At 42.0% G+C, this 18,969-nt stretch overlaps 1 protein-coding gene across 1 annotated transcript in view; it reads left to right on the top strand.

The window, feature by feature from the left end:
- The first annotated feature begins 1 nt into the window (after position 1).
- The window catches only part of FOXO1 (forkhead box O1), an 86,660-nt gene continuing 67,692 nt past the window's right edge, over positions 2 to 18,969 (top strand). The window contains exon 1 of the mRNA XM_015244278.3: positions 2 to 1,069. Within this exon, the coding sequence (XP_015099764.2) occupies positions 431 to 1,069 (639 nt within the window). The 5' untranslated portion in view covers positions 2 to 430. The remainder of the gene's footprint in view (positions 1,070 to 18,969) is intronic.

Raw genomic sequence — 18,969 nt, 5'->3', positions numbered from 1 at the left:
ATCCCGTAAGTCGAGCGGCCGCGTAGTCGCTGCAGCCGCCGCCGCCGCCGCCACATTCAACAGGCAGCAGCGCCGCGGTCGCGCCGCCGGAGAGAGCAAGCGGCCCGCGGCGTCCGTCCGTCCTTCGGTGCGCGGGCCGTGTCAGCGGGAGCGCGCCGCTGCCCGGGCCCGGCGACTCCGGCCTGCCGTCCCGTCAGTGCAGAGGACCTGGAGGAGTCTAGATGTTGATGGACCCGCGAAGTTAAGTTCTGGGCTCGCGCTTCCACTCTGCCGCCGCGCCTTCCTCCCGGTTTCCGTCCGCTTGCAGCAAGGACCTCGCCCCCCCCCCCCCCAAATCTCGGACCCTCTCTTCGCGCCCTCTCCCCTGGGCCTCCGGTGTTACGCTCTCGCACTTGGCTCTCCCGCGGCTGGGGGAGGGGCGGGGGTCACCATGGCCGAAGCGCCTCAGGTGGTGGAGATTGACCCGGACTTCGAGCCGCTGCCCCGGCCGCGCTCGTGCACCTGGCCGCTGCCCAGGCCGGAGTTTAGCCAGTCGAACTCGGCCACTTCCAGCCCGGCGCCGTCGGGCGGCGCGGCCGCGAACCCCGACGCCGCCGCGGGCCTGCCCTCGGCCTCGGCGGCCGCTGTCAACGCCGACTTCATGAGCAACCTGAGCCTGCTGGAGGAGAGCGGAGACTTCCAGCAGGCGCCCGGCTCCGTGGCGGCGGCCGCGGTGGTGGCGGCAGCGGCAGCGGCCGCAGCTGCCGCCACCGGGGGGCTGTGCGGGGACTTCCAGGGCCCGGAGGCGGGCTGCCTGCACCCGGCGCCGCCTCAGCCCCCGCCGCCCGGGCCGCTGTCGCAGCACCCGCCCGTGCCCCCCGCCGCCGGGCCGCTCGCAGGGCAGCCGCGCAAGAGCAGCTCATCCCGCCGCAACGCGTGGGGCAACCTGTCCTACGCCGACCTCATCACCAAGGCCATCGAGAGCTCGGCAGAGAAGCGGCTCACGCTGTCGCAGATCTACGAGTGGATGGTCAAGAGTGTGCCCTACTTCAAGGATAAGGGCGACAGCAACAGCTCGGCGGGCTGGAAGGTGAGTGGCCTCGGGGCGCGTGGCCGGAACGGGCGGGGGGCTCGGGGAGTTCTGCCTCCGCCTTGAGATCGCGGTGGGGCAGATGAGGAGGCGGCGTTGCAAGCTTGCTTGGCCTGAAACCGTAGGGCACGCGGGCAGCGCGTGCAGGGAGTGGGCGAGAAGTGGGTGAGGTGGGCGGTGGGCTTGCCCGGGACCCGTCGGGGGAAGGGAATAAGTGTGCGCGCGCTCCAGTGAGAGTTGGAGTGGGACAGGGAAGGGGGCTCGTTTGAGACCTGAAGGAGTCAAAAAAAAAAAAAAGTAGTTTAAGAAGTGGACATCGAAACGGGCAGAAAAGTTCCTCAGTGAAGGAGAGAGGTTCTTAGGGAGTTGCTCCCCCACGGCCCGCGCGGAGTCTTGTCGCTGCTCCTTTTTCTCCAGGACCTCGGGGGTGAGGGCGGCTCCCCTCCACCCCCGCGGCGCGCGTCCCCCCAGCCCCGGGCTGCCCCGCCGAGCCGTTTCTGCCGCGCCGGGCGGGAGAGGGCGCGGCGGCGAGGGGCCTCGGAGCCCCGCAGCCCGGGGACGGGGCTGCAGGTGGAGGGGACAGGTAGGGCACGAGCCGGCCGCTCGGCCCGTGGGGGCTGGCCGCGCAGTTTTTGGAAACCGGTGTGCATTTTGTTTTGTTTTGAGTTTATCCGTAGTGGCTTCGAGTGCAAGGGGCCGGGAGCGCGCAGCCCCGTGTAGAGCATCAGACACGTGCGAAGGGGCGGCCACCGCCTGCGGAGCGCCGGCGCCCGATCGCGCCGGCAACCTAAAGTTCAAGTGTGACCCTCAGCAGGGGCGGGAGCTGGCGACCGCGAGGGAGGGGCCGCGGGCGCAGGAAGCCGGCGCCTTTAAAGGGCCAGCGCGTCCTGGCCTTGCGCGCCTCCGGGCCCGGCTGCCGAGCTGAGGGCTGTACTTCTCGGCGCAAGGAAGTGCCCCAAATTTGGCCTCGCCCGAGGTTCGAGGCCTTTAATTAGGCACGGAGAGGCTCCTCTGGATGGCCAGGGTTGGGGACGTGTGTATTTTCTTGCTTTGCCACTTCAGTGTTATCGAGCACGGAGATACCAACAGATCCGAGGAGCAAGGCCGGGGGCTTTGTGACTAGTGTTTTGGGGGAGTTGGATTGGAGGTTCAAATCAAGAAAACCGGCAGGGACCTCCTGCCTCGATGGAGGACTGTAGATCAGGTGCCTTTGGCTGTTTTTGCCTCTTAGAGAAAGACAGACCCTCAGGTCGGGGCAGGCCCATCCCTGCCCCAAGGTCTTGGGGTTGGACCCCTTTGGAATTGCGCGCTTGCTCTCTTTCCTGGGGAGGATGGGCTCTGGGGAGGCTTACCGGGAGTCCATTCGCCCTGCGGCTTCCATAAGCTGACAGTTTCTCACTGTCACAGGTGGAAGGATCAATATGAAGTTTCTCTAGTTGCGCTAAACTCCTTCCTCACCCCTCATCCGGACTGTGCAGCATAATAATGATTTTTCTTTGCTGCGCAATTGTTATACCAAGGTTGCTTTACATACTGTCATCCCTGTGGTTAATGTGTTAAAAAGGTGAAGTTAATCGCATCATACTGAAGTTCCCGGAGAAGGACCCAGGATCTTATTTTTTCCAAAGTGTATTTTAGAGTAAAGGCATCACTTATAACCTCATTACCAGGCATTACATACAACTTTACCAAGTGTTTCAAAAAGGTAAAGTGCCTCCTTACCTTAAGATCGATATATTTAAGTCATAAAATCAGGGTTGTATGCCAAATCTAATTTTACATTTGAATTTAAGTATTTGACTTACTTGTACACTTATCGTTCCTACTTGAACTGTTATAAAGCATTTGCTGTTTAAAAAGTTTTTTTTTTTTTTTTTTGGTATTCGAAGTACAGTGTGTACTTACACCGTCTTTTTAATAAACGTTCTTGGAAGTGGATACAACCTACTTCAGCTTGCTGGAGTGCCTTTCTTTAAACATAGGGAAAAGCAAAGTTTGGGGATTATTTTTAGTTTTGCCTCTTAAATGGCCTTAAATCAGAGTATTCTTGAACTAGGAATATAACCTAAAGTTTAAGATTTAGTGCTTTTCTGAAAAATAAATTCTAAGGCCCCCCCTTTCCCCAGTCATTTTTATTAGGTTATTTTCTTGTTCCATTTTTTTTCCAAATGCAATTATAATTTTGCATTTAAAATTTTTTTTACTTCCTTGAGCTAGAAGATCTATTAAATGTTAGTAAGGATTGTCCAGAATTGGATGCCCAGTGGCAGCTCCCAGTGGAAACCTAGTGGAGTTTTGGGAGGGAGCAGGTTGCCATTCTCAAGCAAGTAAATGTTTCAGGTGTAATCAGAGTCAGTTGGTGCATGTAAGATTACAGCAAGTGCATTTTCACTTTGAGTAAAAGGGTATTTTAAGAAGAGAAGAAACAACCTGAAGTGTTTCTAACTCATAACTAGTCTTCTGGTTGCAGTTTTCATAAAAAAGAGTTACTTGTTAAAACCAAGTTTCACTCTCAGATCTGAAAGACTGTCCTGTTTTAAAGAGCCATAAAAAGGAGAAATTTTACTATGACTTTTAGGTTAAAAAAAAATTCAGTTGTAAAATGCAAATCAACCAAAACTTTAACTGTTTTAGGACTGAGAATAGGCTGCTTTGGAACCAGATATTTCCTGTGATTTACTACTGGGAATTAGACTGAATCTCTAATTAAATATAGTTTCTTGTGCTTTACTTCCTGGGGCCTGCCTGAGAATTTGAAAGTCATTTGCATGGGACAAAATAGTTGGAAAGCTGTTGAAGCGTTCGGAAACTTCTAGTTCCTTAAACACTGGTTATATTTGTGGAATATGCATTTTGTATTTGTAGGAATGGTATGTTAAATTTACTCTTGTGTAAATATTGGTTAGAACTGTCATAAGGTTACACACAAAGTGGAAGCAGAGACTTTTTGGAAAACCCGGGATCTTTTAAACCATGTACAGTATTTATAAATAGTGAAACTTCATTTCCATTACCTGTTTTTGTTTTTTTATTTCTCATGTGGAAAGCTTTCTAGAGCTTGGGAAGTCATATTGTGAGCTCTGGCTCTCTGTTTTTTTTTTTTTTTTTTTTTTTGTAATTGTGATTTTGAGTTGACTCTTGTTTTTTGTTTTGAAATTATTTGGAACACTTAATTTAGGCTAAAAGAACGTTTTAACAGTAAGACTTATTAACGCTTGTTAAAATTTTAAATTGTCTTATGAGATACTTTAGATCTTTATTTTAGAATTGAAGTTTCTTTAATTTGGTCTTTGAACTGACAGTGCATTTTCTCATTAAAAAGTTCACGTCTGTTCTATCACTTGGGTTTGTAACCCGCAGGTGAATAATTTAGCTGCAGAGATTCCATGGCGGGCATGATGGCTGCTTGCTTGTTGCACAGTCACACTAGATGGAATCCTTTTGAGGGTTACTGAAAGTACCTTAAAGCAGACCTTTTTTCATGGTGGGGTGAAAAATCTAAATATATTTATTTAGATATGCATTTTGGGAAAGGAGCGTAAGGAAAGAATTAAAAATGGGTAAGGGAATAATACGTTGAAGTTTGTTATCTTATCTACTGTAGGCTGAAAGTTATGTGGGACTTATGTGAACATGTCTTATTGCTGAAGTGTTTTGTTCAGAAATCCCCAAATAGAGGTCGAATATGAATACCTTAATTGCGCCTCATAAGAACTTTATTTTTATTTTACTTTCAGTCTTGTGGCAAATTCTTGGGGAGATGTGGCAGGAGGGGTGGCTTCTGTTTTTGAAGGATATGTATTTTAAGTGGCAAGCATTTGAATATTGGAAAGAAGGTAAATTTTAAGAAGGGTTAAAGTTTGAGACCCTTCCCCCCATTACTGAAAGGCTATCACGTTGGCAGTGGACACAAATATCACTAGCTATCATGCGCTGCTCAGGATCTTTTAAGTGGATGGATGAAATGGGGAGGGAGTAGCCAATGCTCAGTGGTTGGTTAGAATCCTTAATAGGGTGTCGGCTTTTTTTTTGTCTTCCCTTGTGCTGTAACCTCTTCCTCCAAGCTCCTAGACTGCAGTTCTGTGTGACTTTCTAACAGAGGAGCTGTCTGTATTGGCCTGGAATTTCTTTGAGAAGCCTGAACTATGTGCATTTTTCTGGAACACTCTGCCCTTGGAAACTACCCTGTACCCTGGCATCATGGGAATTTACTCTGCCAGTTTTCTTGTCTTTATATACCGTAACTTTGGAGCTTCCTGGAATCCTTTTAGGAAGGCGGTATAAACCCTATGGTGATGGGAGAGAGCGAAAGAGTTTGCCATTGTACTATGGAACGAGCAGAGTGGATTCAGCCCTGCTTTTCTGCAGTTCAAAATTTGCCTTGGCCTTCAAATTAACATTTTGCAGAGACTTGCCCAAGCCCTGAGGGACCTCTCTTGGGTCAGATAACCACCTTTTCTTGGTGCACACAAAATGCTGAATTTAGTGTGGTGGTTTCTCAATTGTGAACCAGAGAGGACCAGATGAACTTGAACATGTTTGTTTTGGTGTCTGAGGGGTGAAGACTTGTATTCCAATAGATATGCTGTGCTCAAATGTACTAAAGTGTGGAGGGAGTCTACCTTTTTGCTAATTCCTGATAAAGACTAACAGCATTCAAATCAGTGGCACAGAAATTCTTTGCAGAGAATTACTACTTGTTTTTTTGTGGTCTTCTGTGGAACATATGAAACATGAAAATGCATTTTTGTACGTGGGTGATTTCATATGGTTTCAAACTTAAAAAAACCCCAACACTTTCTTTTTCCCATTGGACATCCCAGTTTACTCCACTGAGTCTACCTCTAATTTATCAACTAGTGAGTTAAGCACTGTAAATACTGAGTCTTGGGTTGAGTTATTCTTGCCACTTGGAAGGCATTTGGGCCATCTTCCTCCCCCCTCCCGTTTTATCCATCCTCATATAGCTTTGATACAACCAAAAGAAAAAAGCAAACTGGGGTAGGGGTAAGGGTAGGGTAATTAGGCTTATTTATTTGTTTATTTTTAGAGGAGGTTCTGGGGATTGAACGCAGGACCTCGTGCATGCTAAGCATGCGCTGTACCACTGAGCTATACCCTCCCCCTAAAAGCAAACTAGTTTTGATGTTAAGCCGAATAAAATTGGAAAACTGTCTGCAACTGTTTTCAGTAAATTTCCACCTTAATGGTTATTTAAATAAGGACATAAAGTCAACTTGTATCCTTTATTTGAGGCCATATTCATTACAGGGGGAAAAAAAAAGTGACAGAGCTGTGTGATGAGCTCCCGTAGCCCCCAGTTCTGTTTCTGCTAATTGCTGAAGCTTCGCTCTTTATGGTCTGAGTTCTTCCCTTTTCTCAGTTTTCCCTTGATTTCTCTGTGGAAATCCTTACTTACCTTGGGCTCAGTTACATTGTACTATCCTGATCCTTCCCCCATTGTGGCTTCTCCTCCAGTTGGTTCACTCATCATTTTTACTTCTGTGTTCAGTTGTAAGTGTACGTTAGGATGAGATGTAGACTTCCTCTCTGATTCTTTCCTAGATAACTTATTTCTTTACTGTCCAAGTCACCATTACCTGAAGGCTGTAAACGTCCCACTTTCACCTCAAATTCAACATGTCTAAACCCAAGCATACTCCATTTCCTCTTAATCTCAGGTGAGAGTTTCCATCTTGAGTTCCCTGATTTGGTTAATGGTCGTTCGCCTTTCCCTCATTTTTACACTTGGATGTCCTCTTCAGCACTCTCTTCTCATGGTGTTAGCGTCCCCATGTCTGTTAGCTTTTCTTTCTCAGAGTCTCCTGAGACTTTTCACTTCCTACCAGTCTCCTCAGTTAGCTCTTACTTCAGGCCAATCCATCCTATCCCCAGGACTTGGAGCGTCTTGTGCCTCTACTGGAGATTCCACAAATTTTGCTTAGTCTGCAAGGCACAAGTCAGTTCCACCAACTTCTGTGCCCCAAGGCATTTTTGATTCTGTGAGTGAATGCCTGGCAATCTCTTAATTCATGCTGCTGCGTATTTTAATTTAACATTAATGCCTGCATGTTTTTTACGTCTCAGTTATATTGTAGATACATGGAAAAAAAATTTTCTTGAAACATTGATCTTTTATGTTTCAGTGTCCTCTGTGCAAGATGATTACATTCTAACACAGGGAATATAGCCAATATTTGATAATAACTATAAATGGAATGTTACCTTTAAAAATTGAGAACCACTATGTTGTACACCTGTAACTTATGTAATATTGTACATCAGTTGCATTTCAATAAAGAAAGATGGTCACATTCTGTAATATGTGAGAATAATTTTATGAGGGGTATAATTAAAGAACTGATTATTTTCAATCAGTAGTCAAAGTATTTTCTTCCCATTTATTGAGTGATTATTGTGTAAAAGATGTACGAGATGCATCTGAAAGTAGAAAAATGATTCAAATGTGGATCCTGTAGGGAGGTTACATATGACATGTAATAATGCTGCATGGTAGAAAGGGTTAAGTGCCTTCAGTAAAAATGGAGTTTTATGTTGGCCATTGAGGTAGGCCTTGAAAATGTGATGTTATTCTCCCAAGATTTCATTATAAAATATTTCATTCAGTAAAGTTGGAAGAATTCTACATTGAAACCCATATACCTACCACCTAGTTTCTACTTCTACTATTTTATTATACTTGCTTTATCATCTATTTATCCATTGGCATATCCATCTTTTTATACATCAATCCATCTTAGTTTTTAAAATTTGTTTTTAGAATGGTGGACTGACATCAGGGCATGAAAATAGGGGAAGCGTAGTTTGAATGATGTGTGAAACACAGAAGGTTTGAAAAGTACAGGAAGGAGATTTTCTATTGTTGATGGAACTGGAACTTTATATAATTGTGGAAATTATATTGTTATAGATCAGATTTTTCTATGAGAATTGTATCTTGGTTTTTGTAATATAAGAAATTGTGAAAATAGGATCACATTTTTAGTTTTTTTAATGCCATTTCTTAGAAACATGCTCATGTATAAATATAGAGACCCATGGAATGCAATCTAAAGACAATATGCTGCATTGGATTTAAAACTGATACACAGAATTAGGTAATACATGGAATAGATTATATAATTGACTTAATATGAATAGTAGATATTTATAAAATGTTTAGCTTTTGTTTGGTCTGTTCTTTAAAATTAACTTTCATGCCCAGCACCCTGGGAGCAGAGTGATTCAAAGAAAGAAAGATCACTATTGAATGTAATTATTATTGTTTTTTAAAATTAGAAATCTTGAAGTTGAAGTTAGCAGTCTCAAAATATACTTAGAGCAATTGTGAGTGAAAGTTATGTTGGCTTAAGAAGATGTTTTACAATTGAAATGTCAGTTCTCATATTACATTAGCTAAATATTAAGTATCCTTGAAAGCTTTCTAATTATATCTTTATTCACTAGCTGAAGTATGGGATGAAGAAGTATGGGATGAGATGCTTCAGTGGATCCAGAGGAGGTTGAATTTGGATAAGCTAAAACCAAAATTGATGCCAAGTGGACAATCTTAATTACATATATTCAGAATACTTGGTATGAATTCTGTTTAGCTTTTGGTGAACCAAAAGGTTCATATAGTAAAAACTATATTGTGGCATATCAAAAGGCAGAAATACAGGTTTATTAAAACTTACTAGCCATTTTAGACATAGCAGGTGTTGAAGAAATGTAGAAAGCTATTTTACTAGTGTTATTTATACCTATAGAAGCAGACAGCACTTTGTTCAGAAGATATCCTGCTGGGGAAGGGTGACAATGAAGGAAAAATAGACTGCATAGCTCACTACTGTGAGGCTTTGTTATATGAGTAAGTCACCTTCCACATGGATGAAATAACTTTCAGAGCACACCAGGATATCACACTTACATGATTGCTAATGATGTCGTGATAAACTAGTCAGAAGCAACTAGGAAACTATGTAGAATTGGCCGGTCTAATTTTTCCTCACTATTAATGTTTGTAGATTGAGTGAGGTTCAAAGTTGCAGGCTGCAACTTTGGTCTTTTAATTCCATAACTGGAGAGAAGTGTAAAATATCTTCATCCTTCACCTTGTGTCTTATTTTGGTTCTAATTTTGAAGAGGAATGAGGGACTTACCCACCTCTGGGAGGAGAGTCAGAAGTAATTTGTAGATCTGTGGGAGGACAGGTCATTTCTTCCAAGGTAGCCCATTCCTGCTGACACTAATCATATGAGTTCTTTAATTCTTAGTGATGGTGGGTGGCACTACTGTTTTTTTCAGAAGAGAATGCCAGCTCTAAAGCATGTGGTCCATTGGTCTAACTGTGGCATCTGTGATTGAGATGTGCTGTTATCTCCAATAAGCCCTGCTCCTCTTACACCCCTGCCAGCCTTACACCTGCTGCCATCTTTTTGAGTGTGACTTGGTTCTAAAATCTCTATATGGATCTTTGCCTTTGCCTCCAAAGTAAAATCTTTTTTTCTGCCTTGATTAATTTACCCTGTAGATGATATTTGTCTTAATTACAGTGTCATTCTTTGTGTGGCTTAAATTACAGAACTGATCCCAATACTAAACCCCATGACCTTAACAGCTCTGGAGATGCAGCCCAGCTCATCTGATTAAAAGCAAAGCTGTAAAGAGAAAGAGGATGGGAAGAGCCGGTGGCCTGTGTTCATTAGTTTTCTTTTGTTTGATTAAAACTAACATGTTTTTCAATTGCCATTCCTCAGAAACCTAGAAAATGGATCAGGGTTTTGTGAATCTCTCCTTTTATTATATTAGAGATTTGATAAGCTTCAGAGTTGAAAAATGTTTTTGTGTTTACAGCCATGATCCTGAAGTTGTTACACAGCTGCTTTTGCACTGCTATTATTGGGGCCTCCATTATTGGTTTGCAGAGTTAAAAATTTGATAGTAGCTAAAGGAACCTGGCATCAGGAGGGGGAGGGGACCTCAGCTGTTACATTTTGTACCTGCAGTAGAAAAAGTCTCAAAGAGCATGATTAACCCTGTCAGTCCTGTTAGGACTCAGGCCAAGTGGGAGGTCTCAGGAAGAAAGAAGAGGACAGCCAGTTGGATTATGTAGGAAAGTCTAGGGGTACTTAGCTTTGTGCGCCGCCCCCCATCAGTTTTCCTTTTTTGTTAAAAAAAATTTAGTGCTTTTCCTCTACTAGTATCATGCCTCAGAAGCCTGCCATGTGTGTGGTTTGAGGGAAGACCCGTCTTGTGAGAAATGGCTGCACACAGAATGGTGGGGGCCGCGGGAGGGGGGTGTCTTTGCAGTGGTGCTAAGGGTAAGAGTGAAAAGGGGATTACCTGACACTATCTGAAAAGAAATGCATTTGGATTTCAAGTCCAATCTGGAGCTAAATTATGATTCAACTACATAATTCTTACTCTTGTAAATATTGTGTGTCCTTCAGAGCTTGAAAACAAAATAACCACATAAATATTTGGGAATGGTCCAGGCAAGTAATATGTATACCTCAGACAGTTTGGTTGCTTAGAAGCAAGGTCAAAGGAAATAGTTTGCATTTGGTTTAGCTAGAGGCTCTTATTTTGGCAGATTTTTGAGGTAGAGACAGTCACATGTGGATTTTATTGTACTAATATTTTGACATGAATTTTTTTCAGTTATTCTCATCTAACCCTAAGTGTAGGGTTGCATCAAGATAGGTACATTTGAAATGATATAGCATCTTGACTCTGTGATGCTTAATTTGCAGATCATCAATTTGTCACACCTGTGAGGGCTCCTTGTCAGGTTTTGGCCCTCCATACTGTGATTTGAATACTGGAGAAACCCAGCTACCTTAAGGCAGGCTTGTTGTGGTTGCATCACCTGTTTGCACTGCAGGGCCAGCTCTGAAGGGGGCAGAAGGGGAGGTAGCTGAGGGGGAACTTGCTGAGCTTGTAAATATCAGCTGAGGTTGTTTGTGTACTGGTACCTCACTGGTTGCATCCCTCTAAACTTGAATGTAAACCTTTTTTCTCTGGATGCGTAGATATGCATGCCATCATGAAATTTACATGCAGTGAATGTGAAAGCTTCCTGTGGCCCATCCTACTGAGAGAGTTTTATGTATTCTGTGTGACTATATTGGTCTTTCTCCTTCAGCCTTTTAAAATTTAGCTTTCTCTTCAGTGGCCCATTACGATATTTGCATACATTGAATGTGAAAGATTCCTCTCTTTTGTTATCTGTGTGCCTGAAGTGGTTTCTTGAACCCTTTAGAATTCATGAAGTAGAATTACTTATGTAGGGCTGTATTTATATTTATCATATTCATTTGCATTAACATGCAGACTTTCAGATTATGATGTAACACTGATTATAAACAGTATTTGATGGCTTTACATTTTGGAAGAGGTCACCATAATGGTTTTTGTTGCTATTTTTATTGTCTTCTGAAATATTTGGGATAATTAAAAAATTAATTCTAAGGAGGTTTTTTAGTATTAAAAATTCCTGTAATTAGGCATGTTTCGATGCGATTTATATCCTCTATTTTGGTTCTGTAATGGATGCTTCCCCAACGGTATTCCTGGGGTGTTTCCATAAAGGGCTTTATATTTCTTGAAATGCCATTTTGACACCTTTGATAATTAATTATACCAAGAATCTATTTTAAAAAAAGAATGCAGAAGTCACATTATTAAAATAAAATTTTAGAAGCATGACTGTCAAAAACTTAAAGAAGTACCCTGCCCACACTTCATTATTTAGGTGGGTCCTTGTCTTGGAGAACTACCTTGCCCCCATCACCATCCTTTTAGAGACTACCCTTCATTGTGACTTTTTTAGCCTGAATTTCTCACTGTGGTGTCTTAACTCAGAAATAAGTACTCTTAAAGCAGTCTGTTCAGCCTGGTTGAGTTACAAGCCATTTAGCGAATAGTTTAAATATTAAAGTTTGTGCCATTGCATTCCTTAGTGTGATAGCTTTATTTTGAGTTAAAAGGTAGGGGGTGTGGGAGATACAGACCAAAGTGGAGGAGGGAGAGTGTAGCTCAGTGGTAGAGCACATGCTTAACATGTGTGGATCCTGGGTTCAATCCCCAGTACCTCCGTATAAAAAAAAGATTCCTTTTCTAAAAAAGAATAACATGAAGAGAATATTGGTACTGATACAGATGCAGCCTATATTTGTGCTGAGTGTTTTTTCTCCCTGAACAATGGGAAGGTGTATGTTGAAGTCAAACAGTCTCAGAATTTATTACCATTTGATTGCATGTCTTACAAATTTTATTTCCAAGAAAAAAACTTAAAAATACTGATTATTGTGTTCCCATTGAATAAGGTAAATAAATGATCAGGGGTTATATCAAATGCAGAATGTGTTCCTAGAATGAATTCCTGCTTAATTTCTTTTGTGATGAAATGATGGAGACATTTTAATCAAAGACAAGCTGTTGATAGCTATATGTTCTTGGACTTACCATGACTTCTGCCTGTGTTTATATATAAAAGCCAAGAGGAGGAAAGGGAAAACACATTCAGTCCTGGAAGTCCTGAGCTGAAATCGATTTTACTGCGATTGACAACTCAAGGCCTCCCAGTTAAGCCTCCATTTATGCTCCCCACCTCCATTTGTGTTTCAAATAACTCTTTTTTAAAGAGGATAAGAAGGAAGAAGTTAATGCAGTCAGAGGACCTGAAAACTTAAAATATTTCAGAGGGATTCCTTTCATAACCAAATTCTTTGTGGTCCTCAACTGTGAATACACTCCTGGGATTTGAAATGGAGACAAACCTCCCTTTAATCCTGTGCCCCATTTAAGCTCATTTCTGGGGGGGTTTGCTGAGACTGCTTCCGAGACTCACTTTAAAAAAATGACGTTGAATTTTATTAAGGAAGCTTTCCGTCCGTGACCTGCCTTTTGCATGAAAGCTCTTATCTCCTGGTGAGCTGTCCCTGCTCCCCTGGGCTGCTGTCTTGTTGCTGTGTCCTGAAACAAGTTAGCAGCCACCTTCCTGCAGACGTGCACAGGGCGCCACATAATGATCATAATGACTTGTTAGACCACATTTATTGTGCAAATGAACTTGTATGTCACTAGGACAACATACCCCTGTAGGATTAAAAACTTTTGAATTTCCCCTGTAGGATTAAAAACTTTTGAATTTAATGCACCTTCTATCTTTCATCAGGTTATAGCTTTTGGATTTATAGTTACTCATTCTGTCTATAAATATATTAGTAGTAGTTTTGTTTGGCCGAATATGGGGCATGACCTTTGACATCCTGCTTGGCTGTGCCTGGGAATTTGACATCCTTCAATTTTAATGAAATTCCTTTGCTTTGTTTCCTGTGATAGTGTGGGGAATACACATTTTGGCTCTTTCAGCTAGAGGTGGAGGAAGACAGGAAGAAAGTAAAATTGGAATGCACAAAGAGGGTATTAATTTTTTCTGCTGGGTGTGGCTCAGTTGGCATGCTTTTTATTAGGAGTCTGAACCTATGAAAGTCTTTAGTTAGTGCACACTACTCAGATAATGCTGTACTCATATTTAGTTTTATTTTCTCTGATCCAGATTTAAACATTTGATTTAGTTTGACGTTTTAGGGTCTTTGAACTGTTCTTCATTTGAGTATACATGGTAGAAAGAACTGAAATTCTTGTCTTGGTGATGTCTTTACCAGTCCTAAGTATGCCAGCGACAGCAGAGAAAACTGCAAAGAGCAATGCATTTGTGCCCCTCCCTCCAGGAGGAGAGTGTTTTGCTGCTTCTGACAAAAACTTTACATGTGTGATTGTTTCCTGAATGTATCAGAACCACCATAAAAATTATCCCCTTTGAATTGTGATGAAATTTTAGTATCTAAAATTTGATGAATTGGAGAGAAATGTTGAAGCCAGGGTTTTACAACATTTCCTCTTAAAAAAGTCACGAAAGTCAATTTTTGTGTTAAGTGCTTTAAATGGAAAGTGGTAATCTGTGTCCCATGCCTCCTAATAACCCATTAGTAGGCTTGCTTTTTTTTAAGTTAGTTTTCTCATATCCCATCTAAGGCCGCTATCCGGGGCAGATTAGTTAAAAATGTAGGTTGTAAGGGAGTCTTATCTGGTCTGCTCTCAATAGTCCACTGAATGAAGAATGCCCCGTTGTAGCCTTCTGAGCTTTTGAGGGTACAGTTCCAAATGCTCATATTAAAAGGGCACTTCTTTTTGATCACCTTCTACTCCCTGTCCCTCCTTTTCCGTCTCCTCTTTGCTTTCCTTCTCATTTTGGCCCCTTCATTTATTTGATTTGAATACCTTTCTCCAACTTACTGATGTAAACTAGGTGAGAAGTTTCTTTAAAGGTTATTGTTGGCTACTGGTTTGCTTTACTTCATTACAGCAACCTGATTGTATTTATGACTGCCATTGGAAGTGGTCACTAAATTGTTAATAGGTCTGATCCCATTCAGAAGTATTTACCAGGAGAAGATTTACTGTCTGACGAGTTGTCTGTGTAGGAGTTATCCTGAAGTGTTGGTGTTCCCGTTTGTCTCTTAGTTCTTGGGCTTTGGCTTGAGGGCTTTAAAGTCTATTAAACCTTGTGTAAGAGAAGGTATGAAGAATCCTGAAGTTTTAGTTTGAAGAGATTTTAAAACTGCCACCTGATGCTGGAGCCTCTGCTTGGCTACTTGGAGATTTTGAGAATCCACTACCTCCCACTCTGCTAAAAAGTTTATTTCTATATTGAGCCTATGTGTCTATGTATAATTCCCCTCCTCCGCGGCCTCCGGCTTGCTTTTGTTTCTGGATTTGGGAGCTACATTGAATTTATTTCCCCTAGGTACATGAAGTCAATTCCCAGCTAACTAGTCCTAACTCCTTAATAAACCCTTCAGAGGACTTACGATGTTCTTTTTGTTGCCAAAACGCAGAATCCTAAACCTAGTCGTTTGTGGATGGCAAGTGCCCAGTTGGTAGTGCCCTTGGTCCAGGAATACCATGCTTCTAGTGGGGTGGTTTTGGAAAGCCTCTGATAGTTGGCGGATGCTGTGTCAATCTTTGACATAGAAGAGAGGTAAAGAGTACAGGGCCATAGAGGCCTGTGTGGTCTCTGACCAGTGTTCAGAGGATGGTGGTACTGTGCTTCACGTGAGCAAGCTGCAAGTCCCACAGGAAGCAAGACCCACAAAGAGGAAATCTGTGAGGAGAGTGACTGAGGAGAATAAGCTAACTGGAAGTAACTCACTGTATTTTAGCCTTTTGAGCTAAAAATCTGTTAGTATATGTTTGTTTGCTTGCCTGGAAAGGTTTTCTTCCCCTCCCCTAACTTCAGTTTGTGCTGGTAAATAGGCAAGGGAAGGGAAGGGAACAGATTGTTGGGTATGAGGTAGTTTGAATGTATAGATGTAAATTTCCACTGAATCTGCACTACGAAATAATCCCATTCTGTGATGTGTAATTAACCTGTTATTTGAATTTTGGGAAGGGAGAACCACACCAAGGTGCGAGATGAGTAATTATAGTTGTATCAGTGTTATGTTAGGTGTACATTGTCATAAACTGTTATTATTGAGCTAAAATTGTGTCTTTGTGCTTTTCAGTGATGAATCTTGAACTCTGTCTCTAACCATAGTCTGGCTTGGCAAATTCTGTGAACTTCCTGCTCCATCTGTGTTAAATGTGGAAATTATTAATTTTGAGATGGGTGGTGTTGGCCAATTTTATGTTCTGAAGTTTTAAATTTTAATTTCTGGCCTAGAGAATATGAGGCCGTAGACTGGAAAATTCTCTATATTAGTAGAAGCAGTTAAAATCTCAGGGTTGTATGGTTTTTAATGCTTTAATGAGGTGAGAATGCTGCCCTGTGTTTTGGGTGAATGATTCTATAGATAGATATTTTATCTGTTGATTACAGAGATTTGACTCAGTCAAAGCAAGCTTTATGGAGTTGGGGTCTCCAGTACCAAGGGCTCTAAGCTCCTATAAACCACTTAGGAAGTGCTGAGCCAATACTGTATATGTGACTTGATACACCCCTTGGGACTCATGTGCAGATCTTACATCATGAGTGTTTTCTCTAACCCCAATGATTTGATGCTCACCCTTATCACTGCCTTCTCTTTGGTCTTCCCAGCAAGTTTTCTCTTTCTGTTCAAGGCAGCAGAGTCCTCACTCTTGTCACTTCACATGGAAACTTTGCCTACCTGGCTACACTTGGGTGAGCCCAGGTGGTAGAACGCTAGTCCTGTCTTAGTGACAGATTGTTGGGGATGTGTTTTGATATCCTTCTTTCTCAATTTCCCCACCTGTAATTTTAGACAGTGATAATTGGCCAGCCAGTGCCAGTGTCTACAGAACATGCTTAGATCTGTGGTTAGATATCTTTTCTCACACCCCTGGGAGGATGCCCGTAGATTACCAGGGTGATTGAGAACCCATGTTGGGGTCTTCTCAGAGCTATCAGAATTCCTTCTAGCATTTGCTTTTTATAATGCCCTCATGAGCCTAGCCCAGATCTGTAATTTTTCAGTAAATATTAGGAATCCTGGGTTTTGTTTTTAGATCAGTAACCAGATAATTCATATTTAGACAAGTAACATCACTGTTGTACTAGCTTCTTCATCTGTAAAGTGGGGTTAATGATACCACTGGGAAGTACTTGTAGGGCAAGTTGAGGTGCTCAGAGAAGGGAGCTATGTAATTAGGCCTTGTTACACATTTAGCGTTAGCCAAAACACTTGACTTAAAATTGAGAGCAGCTTAGAGTCAGGGGCTTTCATTTTTTGTTTTTGTGTTTCTCAATTATATAAAATATTTTTAGATGAAAAATTAAATAGAACCAAGGAAAGAGCCAAAGCACCTAACTAGATCTGTCCTTCCTAAACTTTTCTAGTAATTCTGTAGCAAGTTTGATAAGGGTCCTCTGGAAGACTTGTTTTTGTATTTTGGAAGAACTCACAGTGTGGGAAAATAGCTAGCAACATGAAAAAGGAGAGTATACAGTTGTATATAAACTTGTCCTGTTATCTGAAATATCTTTCTTCAATTTCCAGTTATGTGAGATGTCTGGAAAGAAATATCCCCAACTATTAGTGATATGTTGTATTGGATCATATAAATCTGGGTGATTTATTTTTTCTTTATGTTTGGTCTTTTTATATTTTAAGCAACAAACGCTTTTATTAGAAGCATTAAGTTTTTTGAAATGAAAATGAAGTTTGAGGTTTTCTGTCCTGTCACAGGGAGATGGACTTGGCCTGCTGATGATCTGGGGTTGACAAATAGAACAAATACTGATCCATTTGGACAGAAGAGAATTTCTTCTTGGGGTGAGCTTATGCTTCAAGAAGGCTACTGAGCCCTCATTTAATAAGGGACAAGGATGAGGTGAAATTCTTAACTAAGCTGCCGTCTTAAGCTTTAGGAAGTCTTGGTCAGTCCTTAACCATTTGACAGTATGTCCATTGCACGGATAGGACCTTACTGGATCATCAGTTGGCCTGCAAGTCTCCAGAATTCCCCCTTGGTGAGAGAAAGTCTTTAGGTTTTGCTTTGAAAGCTACTTGGAGAGAGTAGTGTGGCACTGATAGCCCAGGCTTCAGAGACGGATCCTGCTTGGCTTTGGATCCTGCTTCCAAATTACATTCATCCTCCCTGTCTTTTCCATACAGCCTTTAAAAATTACGTCAACCTGCAGCAATTACTTCTTTCAGCTGCTTTTGCGTATGTTGCTTGTGTGAAGTAGTGGCATGTTAGATTTTTCCTGAACAAGAAGTTCCTAAGAGATGGACAGGATCTGTGCCATTTGAGTATGGGGGTTATTAATATTTATTTTATTAAGATAATGGAATTTCTGTTTACCTAAGTAAATGGGCTCCTTGGAGCAGTAGTGTTTAGACCCGGGAGTATTATCATCAAATCCACTCAAGCTTGTTGAACTTAGCAGAACTTTGGGCAAGTTAACATTAAATAGTGGTTTTTTCATCTATAAAATGAAAGTAATACTTCCTGAGATTTGTGTTAGGGCTAAGAGATTGGGGTTGCCATATAAGAAGACAAAAGTTACTGTCTTCCCTGTCCTTGATCCATTTTATCTGCAGAGATTTTTCAGATAGAAAAAGAAAAGAATTCTAAGTAGAGGCATACTTCATTTGATTGCACTTTGCGTTATTGTGTTTTGCAGATGTTGCATTTTTTACAGATTGAAGGTTTGTGGCAACCTTGTTTTGAGCAAGTCTATTGCCGCTGCCATTTTTCTAACAGCATTTGCTCAGTTTATGTCTCTGGGTCACATTTTGGTAATTCTAAAAATATTTCAAACATTTTCATTAATATATGTGTTATGGTGGTCAGTGATCACTGATGCTGCTGTTGCAGAAAGGTTAGAACTCACTGAAGGCTCAGGTGATGGTTAGCATTTTTTAGCAATAAAGTATTTTTTTAATGAAGGTATGTATATTGTTTTTTTTAGACATAATGCTGTTGCACACTTAATAGACTACAGCATAGTGTGAACATAACTCTTAGATGCACTGGGAAACCAAAAACCAAAAAATTCATGTGACTCACTTTATTGCAGATATGCTTTATTGCGATGGTCTGGAACTGAACCTGCAATATCTCCAAGGTCTGCCGGTATTTCTGCATTCCTTCCTACAAAAGACTAGGCTGCTGGTTCTCAACTGGGAGGGATTTTGCCCCCTGGGAACATTTGGCAATTTGGGAAAAATTTTTGATTGTCAAAATTGGGGGTGGGGAGTGGAGATTGCTACTGGCATCTAGAGGGGAAAGACCAGGATTGCTGCTGCATATCCAGCAGTGCTCGGGACAGCCCTCCAGAAAAGTATGATCGGGCCTCAAATGTCAGTACTGCTGAGGTTGAGAAACCTTGTTCTGTGTAAAATTACCCTTTATTTTTTCTTTGC

This window comes from Vicugna pacos, chromosome 14 (genome assembly GCF_048564905.1).
Source record: "Vicugna pacos chromosome 14, VicPac4, whole genome shotgun sequence".
Lineage (NCBI taxonomy): Eukaryota > Metazoa > Chordata > Mammalia > Artiodactyla > Camelidae > Vicugna > Vicugna pacos.
The sequence above is the reverse complement of the archived record's forward strand: the minus strand, read 5'-3'. Positions and strand labels throughout refer to the sequence as shown.